The sequence below is a fragment of the Ceratotherium simum genome, chromosome 20 (assembly GCF_057802395.1).
Source record: "Ceratotherium simum simum isolate JZ-2026a chromosome 20, ASM5780239v1, whole genome shotgun sequence".
Taxonomy (NCBI): Eukaryota; Metazoa; Chordata; class Mammalia; order Perissodactyla; family Rhinocerotidae; genus Ceratotherium; species Ceratotherium simum.
In genome coordinates, this window is record NC_141919.1 from 16,048,387 (window position 1) to 16,059,413 (window position 11,027).

General features: G+C 38.4%; 1 protein-coding gene across 1 annotated transcript in view; it reads left to right on the plus strand.

The window, feature by feature from the left end:
• Positions 1-4,239, plus strand: part of CARNMT1 (carnosine N-methyltransferase 1) — a 49,110-nt gene extending 44,871 nt beyond the window's left edge. The window contains exon 8 of the mRNA XM_087444475.1: positions 896-4,239. Within this exon, the coding sequence (XP_087300601.1) occupies positions 896-979 (84 nt within the window). The 3' untranslated portion in view covers positions 980-4,239. The remainder of the gene's footprint in view (positions 1-895) is intronic.
• Positions 4,240-11,027: the final 6,788 nt, after the last annotated feature.

Consider the following 11,027-nt stretch of genomic DNA (forward strand, 5'->3'; position numbering starts at 1 on the left):
GAATTTACGCCCACCATTTTGTTGGTTTTCTACTTGTCCCATTTCTTCCTTTTTTATTCTTTTCTCACCTTCTTCTGGACTGAGTATTTTCTTGATTTCATCTCCACTATTGGCTTATTAGTTATAGCTCTTTACAAAAAAAAAAAGTTTCAGCGGTTTCCCTAGGATTTACAATATACACCTTTAACTTGTCACAGTCTACCTTCAAATGGTAATATATTCTATATATTCGTGTAGAGTTACAAGAACCTTTCAAGAATATACTTCCTAACACTGCTGTATGATATAGAGGAAAGTTAAGAGACTAAATCCTAAGAGTTCTCATCACAAGGAGAAAATTTTTTCCTTTTTTTCTTTCTTTTCGTTTTATTGTGTCTATACGAGAAGATGGATGTTAGCTGAACCTACTGTAATCATTCCACGATATATCTAAATCAAACCATCATGCTGTATGCCTTAAACTTATACAATGATGTATGTCAATTATTTCTCAATAAAACTGGGGAAAAATCTTAAGGAAAAAAAAGAAAGAATATACTTCCAATTACTCTCTTTTATCATTCATGCTATTGTTGTCATACAGTTTACTTTTATGTATGTAATAAACCCCCAAATACATTGTAATTATTTTTGCTTTAGACTGAATTCTTTTAAAGCAATAAAAATAACAAAAATGTCTTTTATATTTATCTTCATTTTTATAATTTCTGGTGTGTGGTGCTTTAAAAATATGTCCACAAATCCTTTGATACTCCTCCCTCTAGGACAGTCTTAATTCTCCCCCCTTTGAGGTGCAGGCAGTAGTGACTTGCTTCTAATGAATAGACCCTGGTGGAAATGTGTGATTTCTAAGGCTAGGTCATAAAAGAAATTGCAGCTTCTGTTTTTCTCTCAGATCCCTTGCTCCAGGGGAAGACAGATGACATGTCATGAAGATATTCAAAAGCCTTATGGAGAATCCCACATGGTGAAGAACTGAGGGCTCTTCCAGTTATATGAATTGAATGAGCTTGGAAGTGGGTCCTCCAGCCCCAGTCAAGCCTTCAGATGACAACAGCCCCAGCCAACATCTTGACTGCAACCACATGAGCAACTCTGGCCAGCAACCCTGAACCACCCAGCTAAGCTGATGTTGAATTTCTGACCCACAGACTCTGAGAAAATGTTTGTTATTTTATGTCACTAAGTTTTGTAGTAATTTGTTATATGGCCCTCTTCAGTTCTTTGTGTGCATCCAAGTTTCCATCTGATAGCATACCTATACCTGAAGAACTTTCTTTAACATTTCTTTTATCATAGGCTGCTGGCAATGAATTTTCTCAGGTTTTGTTTTTTGAAAAAGTCTTTATTTCACCTTTATTTTTGAAAGATGTATTCACTGAGGACAGAATTCTGGGTTGACTTTTTTATTTCTTTAAGATGTCACTCCATTGTTTTGATGACTACTCTGCTGTAATTCTTTGTCTCTCTGAATGTGTTTCTTTTTCTCTGGCTGCTTTCACTATTTCCTCTTTAATTTTCAGTAGTTTGACTACTAGGTGTCTGTGGTTTTGTAATTTTTGTTTTTGGAATTTATCCTGTTGGATCTTTGGTTTGATGTTTTGTTACTATTTCTGAAAAATTCTTTGCCCTTATCTCTTCAAATATTTCTTCTGCCCTTTTCTCTCTTGCTTCACTTTCTGGGACTTCTATTATGCATACATTAGATTGTTATTGTCCCACAACTCCTGGATGCTGTATTCTGGTGGTTTCTTATTTTTTTTCTTTGGTTTTTCCCTCTTTGTGTTTCAGGCTGAATAGTTTCTTTTTACCTATCTTCGGGTTTCTTGAATCTTTCTTCATCTGTGTCTATTTTACTAATGAACCTGTTGAATTTTCATCTCTGATGTCATGCTTTTTATTCTTAGCATTTCTATTTATCTTTTTTATAATTTTCATCTCTCTGCTGAAATTCCCTGTGTGTCAATGCATGTTGTCTGCCTTTCCCACTATATCCCTTAATATATTATAGGAATTTGAGTCCCTGACTGATAATCCCAATATTAGGGTCATCTCTGAGTCTAATTCTGTTAATTGCTTCATCTCTTGACAAGGTGTATTTTTTTTTTCCTTTTTTCCTGAGTCTCCTAATATTGAGTTCAATTTATTGTATGTAGGAAAAAACTCACAAAATGAGGTAAACAGTGTTTATGCCTGGATATAAACATATGCCTGTTAGGCCAGCGTGGGAGGTTGAGTCAATCTTGCAAGAAGTTGAGTTGGGTTTGTGTTTTGTCATTGTTATCTGCAATGCATCACAGGCTTCAAATTCCACCAGCAGGGAGCTGTTGTTACCTTGTGCTCAGAGTAGATGATAGGATGCCAGAGGGTTTCTTCCCCCTGGTGTTCCTGTTCCCTCTCTAGCATTCAGCTGTCTCTGCATGCCTGTGCCACAGAGGGGTTCTTGCTCCATGATCCTGCCTCTCTCCCAGGGGTAGACGACTGTTCCTCATTGGTCTGTGCTAGGTTCACGATAGGGACAGTGGGAGTTCTTTGTTGTCTTAGTCTAGTCTCAGTCTTAGGCAGCCTCTGCACACCTGGGCTTCATAAGTAGGTCTTTCTCAGCATTACCATCCTCCTTTTCCTGTATTTGTGGTTTGTCTTAAGTAGGAATTTCTTGCTCCCCCAGGAGTAGTATCAGTGGAGGATACTAGGTACTAATTTTTTTCTGCTCCTCTCCCCAAAATGTTGATTTTTGCTTCTACTTTTCTTCCAGAAATAAAGGATCTTTGCCCTTGTCTTGGGGATGAGAGGGTTTCCTACCCCTCCCCTGAGGTAGAGGGGGTTTGCTTCTACTCCTCCCCCAGCAGCAATGTCTGTGCCTGATAGAATGTTTGCTGACCCTCCATCAATGGCTTACAGCTTTTGCTAACAGCAGAGAATGGTCCAGGGAAACAGGTGGGCTTTTATGCCTGTCCCACCTCAGCAGCAGCTATACTGTACATCCATGCCTTCCAGTCTCCTGCCCTGCCCCAGTCTTTGTCCTGAGCACCCAGTGGAAGGCCATGAAAAAACCTATGAGTGAGCACTAACATCCCTTATGTCTGAGACATAAGGGGCACTAACATCCCAGCTATTCCAGACTGAGATGCTAACCCACAATTGCCAAGAATATAAAAATGTTTGCAGATTACTACTTAGCAGCTTATAAAACAGCCCCCTCTGCACTCTGGCAAATGTGAAAAAGTCATGTGTCTTTATCTCTCCTTGGAGATGATTGTCCCTCTCTAGCATTCAGTTTACTTAATTGCCTTGCAACATCAGTTCTGATAGGCTTAAGAAAAATTATGATTTTTTTAGATTATAAAGAAGAAGCACAGATGAATGAGGAGAAAATACAAAGTTGTTTGTTACCATGCCAGCTACTGCTTCACAACGAGATGGGGTCACTTAGTTCCCTGGGGACATCTCTGGATAGTCTGGAAAGAAACACTGCCTAAGAATAGTCCGTCAGAAGGAGAGAGAGAGAATTTTTGTACTTTTCACAGTTTGCTCCAGGAAAGATAACTCCTTGTGCTTCAAGATTGTGCCATCTGGCTCAGAAGCTATGGATGAGGTCAGGTCCATGCCCTTCTATGTGACTCTTCATCTGAGGCTGAAGATGTCACTTATAAAGGGGCTGAGACTGTACCCCACTGTCAAGCTAGGAAGTTAGTCTGCCGCAGTTTCAGGAGTAGTAGAAGCACAAAACTCCTGTGTCAAAGTCAGAGGACACTTTATTACTCACAGCAGGAATAGGAGCCAGAGTGCTAATCTTGCACCACTTCCCTGAGGCCCAGATCTCACAGAGTGACACAAAGAGTGCTGGGTGACGCCTGCACATGCATTGGGTTGTGTTACAGGAGAAGAACCTTGAGTTTAGGAAACCATGCTTTATGATGGGCAAGCAGTAGGTGCGCCAGACTCACTGTAGTCGTGGAAGACACACTGGATAGTAAACAAACCTGCCCTTTGCTCCAGAGGGAGACACTATCTTTACTTTCCAAGCCTATTCGCTGTATGCACATCCTTGAAAAGATCATCTGGAAGATATCAAGAGACCCATGGAAAATTATCTCCCAACAGAAAATAATAGAAGCCAGAAACTAAGTGTTGGCCTGTAGTGAAGAAACTTGTAACCTACACGAGACACCAGTGACACCAGGATCGTCTGAAGTGGCCCAAAGATGTGTCCCATACGCCCTCTGCCCATATTCCTCCATATCCCACCCCACTGACTGTTAAAGATTTTATTTATTTATTTTTTCCCCCCAAAGCCCCAGTAGATAGCTGTGTGTCATAGCTGCACATCCTTCTAGTTGCTGTATGTGGGATGCGGCCTCAGCATGGCCGGAGAAGCAGCGCGTCGGTGTGAGCCCGGGATCCGAACCCGGGTCGCCAGCAGTGGAGCGCACGCACCCAACCACTAAGCCACGGGGTCGGCCCCCCACTGACTGTTGATAACAGTATCCTCCCAGGAACATTCTGTGCAATACTAAAAAAATACACATATGCACATGTACATGTATATAATATACATATTATACATATCCTCTGCTTTTTAATATATTTGTGGTCAATATATACTATTGTGCACTTTGCTTTTTTGACTTACCATATTTTGCCAATTGTTCTATATTCATACACAAATTTCCTTCATTTAATAAAAGCTGTATGGCATTTCACTACACTATACACACACACACCAGACTTTACTAATAAGTAACATTTAGGTTGTTTTCAATCTTTTCCTATTTAGCATTATATTACAATGAGTATTACAATGAGTAGTTCTGTACACACCTCTTTGTTCACTGTCAGTACTAAATCTTTAGTATAAATTCCTAGAGGTAGAATTGCTGAATGTGCATGTGCATTTTTGAATTTTCACAGATGTTGCCAGATGGATCTTCTTAAAGGGTTACACTTTAAAACACTTTAAAGCAAGGAAAGTATCTATTTCTCCATATCTTCACCAACACAACCTATTATTAAACATCTTAATGATGGTCGATCTGATATGTTGAAAATTGCACTAAAATCTTTTGAAAGATGCAATGTCTTTTTTTCTTTTCTTTCTTTCTTTCTCCTTTTTTTTTTTTTGGCACTTTACCATCACAGACAGCCTGGGGAAAGATAAAAGAGAGTGGAGGAAGATAGGCCCGGCCAGTATCGCAGCCTCACTATTTACTGTGTGGTCTTCACTTTCTCATTCATTTCACAAATATTTGTTGAGAACCTGCATTGTGTCAGGCACCAGACTTGGTCCTGGGGATTCAGAGGTCAACAAGATAGATATAATTTCTCCCACCACCGAACTTATATGGCAGAGGAAATGTGTCAAACAAGTCATTGCATAATTGTCAGAATTGAGGTAACCATTTTAAAAGACAGGCCAGGGTGCTCTGAGCAGTAGGGGGTGTTGACTTAGAGAAGACTTCCCTGAAGAAATGACATTGGAGCTGAAATCTGAAAGATGAGCAAGACTTATCAAACACACCTACAGATACAAAGATCTACGTTTCATTTTTTAAGGATTCTTTTTACAATTTACCTTGCAAGGTACAATTACTTGTACCTTAATTAATGCAAAGAGGAAAACAGGTATTTTTCCAGTCTTTAAGGAAATTTCTACAATTTTCTTTATACTGGTTGAGTTCATTATAGAATAAGATCAGGCATGTCATAGTCAGTGGTTTGAATATTACAAGGTTGATGAATAGATTAAAGTTCAATTTCCTACAATATATAATGAATAAATACAATTTTCTACAACAAATAAGGAAACAGGCATCATATCTCAAAGTTAAAAGTTATACAAGTAAAATCTTACAGGAAAGAGTTTTCTGCTTCTGGTCAAGATGGAGTAATGGGGACCAGATTTACCCTCTTACCTAAAACAACCAAAAACCTGGACACAATACGTAAAGCAATGGTTTTCACAACACTAAACATCAGCTATCAAAGTACAGTATCCCTGAGAGACATGAAACAAGGTGAGGTCTACTCACTGCCTTGAGAGTTTCCAGGACATGGCATTGTGAGGGGAAACCCAGGCAAAGCCTGGCAGAATGCCTGAATTGAGGAGACAGAGTTGGCAGTCCAGAGAGAACAAGGCAGCTAGAGTTTGCAGAACAGAGTACCTGAAAGGAGAGAGCTGCACATGGAACAATGGAGGTCTGAGGATGGTCCCCCTGGAGTAATCCACGGTGCATGTGTGTGAGAAAACTAACTCCACAAAGCCAGAGAAAGAAGCACCCAACAAAGTAAAACTCGTGATATTTGGTATCCAATCAAAAATTACCAGATGTGCAGAGAAACAGGAAAACAACTCAGGGAGGAGAAAGATCCAATTAAAACCAACCCAGAACCTACACAGATGTTAGAATTAGCAGAGAAAGACATTCAAACAGTTAGCTTAACTGTATTCCGTATGTTCCAAAGGTTATGTAGAAACATAGACCCACATTGAACTTCTAGAGATGAAAACTACATTGTCTGGGATGAAAAATCCAGTGTACAAGCTTAACAGCAGATAAGGCACAAGAGAAGAAAAGGTGAGTGAACTTGAAGTTATAGTGATAGAAATTATCCAAAATGAAATACTGAGAGGAAAAAGGCCATGCTGGCTTTGCTGTCCCAAGCTCATGCCAGGCTTGCTCTTGCTTCAGATGTTTGCATTTGCTATAACCTCTGCCTGCGATCTCTCCTCATATATGTACAATTTGCCCCTCATTTTCCTCAGGTCTCTGCTGAAAAGTCTCCTTATTAGAGAGACCCTTCTTGACCATCTTATATAAGCCTTCCTATCATTCTTATCCTGCTTTATTTTTACTTTTCCTTAGCATTTGACAGATGTACTTGTTTTTTGTCTATCTCCCCCAGTAAAAGTTTCACTGGGAGTCATGGGGCAGGGATTTTTGTTTTGTTTACTGTTGAAGCTCCAGTGTCTAGAATTTTGCCTGGTCCATAGCAGATGCTCAAAATATTTATTCAAAGAATAAATTAATGAGTGAACATAAGACTGTGAATGGGTACAGTTATACTTCTGATAGGAGTACCTGGATGAATGATGGTACATAGGGGACACTGGAGGACAGAGTATGTGATGCCTGTGAAACATCCAGGTGAAAATGATGGAGAGTCATTCATTCAACAAACACGTACCAAGCACCTAATACATGCCAGGCACTGTTCTAGGTGCTTGAGTGTATCAGTGGAAACAAAACACAAAGAACCCTACCTCAAGGTGCTCACTTTCTAGAGAGGGAGACAATAAGAATAATAAATAAGTGAATTATATAATAGATTGGGAGGTGGTCAGTGCTATGGGAAAAAAGTAAGAACGGGCAAGGGAACTCGCAAGAGTCCCAGGCAGTGCCGGGTGAGTTGTGATTTTAAATAGGGTGGCCAGGGCTGGACTCATTGAGAAGCTGACAGGGGTCTGATGCTCAGGGGTGAGGTTTATCTGTTAAATTGGCAATAATATCTGCCACAGAGTTTTTAGGATTAGAGGAGATATGTAAAAAGTCTGGCAAATAAGTATTTGCTAAAAATTTTTAAACCACTTCCGCACCCTAAATTGCTGTGAGGTTTCTGTCAGTCTGAAACAGACAAGTTTAAAAACAGGCATAATAAGTTTGTGAATGTGCGTTCCTTCTTTACCAAGAAGATGCTGAGAAAAGTCTCCCTTCTTTGTTGCTTTGTTGTTACTAATGATGAGTTTTGGGTCATTATACATAAGAAGTGTTGAGGAAAGAGGTCAGAGTGCTTCTTATACGAAATTATAGGATAGGTAGAAGATCCTATTGGGTCAATATAGAAGTGCATCTGGACAGGGCATGGGTAGGAGTGAAGGGTTACAGGAGGTCTGCTTTACATGAAGTGGTACAGTGTTAGTTAAGTAGACTGAAAAGTTGCAGATGCATTTTGCAATCCTTAGAGCAACCACTGAAAATTAACAGAAAGAAGTATAGCTAAAATGCTAATAAGTTAAAATGAAATTCAAAACGGTATTCAATTAATCCAAAAGAAGTCAGGAAAAGAGGTACAGAGTCAAATATGAAAGGCAACAAACAGAAAATAAATAGTAAAACAGTAGACCTAAATCCTGCCATATCAATAATTTATATCAAATGTTAAAACAATAAACATTCTAATTAAAATACACAAATTGTCAGAATGTCAGAAAAAGAAAGTCCCAACTATATATGTTGTCTCCAAGAGACACACTAAATATAAAGATTCAGATAAGTTGAAAGTAAATGGATGGAAAAAATAAATACTATGCAAATGGTAAGCATAAGAGGACTGGAACCGTTGTATTAATATCAAATTAAGACGACTTGAAAATGAAGAGCATTAGTAGAGATAAAGAGGGGTATTTCATAAGGACAAAGGGTTAATACATCAGAGACATAACAATCATAATATGTGTGCCTAATAACAGAACTTCAAAATACATAGACAAAAATTGATGGAACTTAAGGGAGAAACAGAAAAATCCACCATCATAGTTTGAGATTTTAACACCTCTTTCTCAGCAATTAGTAGAACAATTAGACAAAAAAAAAAAAATCAGTAAAGACGTATAAGATCAAAAAAAAAAAAATCACCACGTTGACCTAAGCAATATTTATAAAGCACTATGCCCAACACCAGCGGAATATATATTCTCTTCAAGAGCACATGCTACATGCACCATGTTAATTCATATGCTGGGTCACAAAATAAATCTCAATAAATTTAGAATGAAAAAATTACACGGATTATGAATTAAAATTACACGGATTATGAATTAAATGAGATTGGAATTAAACTAGAAATCAGTAAGAAAAAGATGTCTGGGAAAACCTCAGATATTTGGAAAATTAACACACTTAAATAATCCATAGGTCAAAAAAGAAACCAGGGAAATTAGAAAGTATCTCAAATTGACAGATAATGAAAATACAATAATATCAGAATTTGTGGGATGCAGCCAAAAAAGTGCTATAGGGGAATTTATAGCTTTAAATGTTTATATTAGAAAAGAAGAAAAGCTAAGATCAGTGACCTTAGGTTGTACCAAAAGAACTTGAGAACGAAGAGTAAAGTCAACCCGAATTAACTAGAAATCAATGAAACAGAAAATAGAGAAACTAAGAAAATATTATGCCAACAAACTTGACAACTTGGTTGAAATGGACAAATTGCTTGAAGAAATGGATTGGGCACTGTTTACAACTTAGGGTAAAGTAATTTCAAGTTCTACTTCCAAAGCTTTTTAAAGACAGCCCAGGAGTAGCAATGATAACTCAGAAAATGTCGGGGAAAAAAAGAGGAGGGAGGATATTATCTACCAAAACTGTAAAGTGCCTCGGAATAAACCTAACAAAAGATATATAAGCTCTTTATGGTGAGAATATAAAACTTTATTGAAAGACTTTTAAAAAGACCTAAATAATCAGAGAGCTATATAATATTCTTGAGTAGGAAGTGGGCTCCATATTGTAAAGATGACAATTCTCTCCAGATAGTTGTAATGCAGTTATAATCAAAATTCCAAAAGGGTAACATAATGTTACGAGATGATTCTATATGGAAAAGCAAGGGGCCAAATAGAGCCAAGATACTGCTGAAGAACAGATGTGGGGGATTGGTCGACAGATATCAAAGACTCATTACAAAGCAATACTCATTAAGACACTGTTATATTGGCCCAGACAGCAAATAGACCAATCGAACTGAGTAGAGCTCCCAAACAGCTGTGTATATTTATGAAAACTTGACTTATGAGAAAGCAGGTACTGCACAGCAGTGAGATAAGGACAACTATTCCATATGTGGTCTTGAGAAAACTAGTTATTCCATATGGGGAAGAAAAATGACTGTGAGTCTTTATTCACACCACCACACGTACACACAAATCAATTCCACAAGGAGGAAAGATTTAAATGTGGAAGCAAAAATCTAAAACTATAAAATGTCTTGAACTTGGGACAGGAAGGGATTTCTTAAACGAGATGTAATATGTGCAAACTAGGAAAGAAAATTTTGATAACCTTGACTACATTAAAATTAAGGTAATGCAGACCATGAAAATACAAGACACGAACGGAGAAAAGATACTTGTAATATTTACAACACCAATCACCCACAAGAACATTGCTTTCCAGGATATTAAAAAACTTACAGACTGGTAAGAAAAAAACAGCCTACTCCATTTTTAAAAAGGGCAAAAGTTTCAATAGTCCTTTTACAAAAAGCTGGAGATCCAAATTAGGCCAAGAAGAGACTGAGGTCAGGCAGGGTGGTCTTGAGGGAGAGGTGGTGGTGAAAGGGTCTATGTCTTAAACAAGACCAAAAAAAGCATAAACTAAGGTAAACAAAGATAAGATTGATAATTTAGACCACATTTAAGTTTAGAACTTGTTTGACAAAAGATACCGTGAAGAGTAACAAGCCAGGATTACTGCTCCAGAAATGGTCCCTAAACATATAAAGAGATGCCCAACTTCACTGGGGAGATACAAACTGAGGCCACAATGAGATACCATTTCACACTGCTGAGGTCAGAGCATACTACGTTTGTTTATTGGTGAGGATGTGGCAAAGTCCTTTCTCATCCACTGCTAGAAGGAGTGTAAACTGGTCAAAGCACTTTGGAAATCTTTGGCATTGCCTAGTCCAGGTGAAGATGAACGTACTCTACAACTCAGTAATTCCATCCTATATAGACATTCTTCACACGCGCCTTAGAAATCACGAACGAGTATGTTCACAGCACACTAGTTGTAACTGCAAAAATCTGAAAAACTCAACTGTTTATCAACAGTGGAGTGGATTCATATGATGGAATACTATACTCAACATAAATGAATGAAATACCATCACATGCATAAAAATATAGCATGTAAAATAAGGAAAATCAGAAAGGAAATGAGGGCCGGCCCCGTGGCTTAGCGGTTAAGTGCACGCGCTCTGCTGCTGGCAGCCTGGGTTCGGATCCTGGGCGCGCACCGACGCAC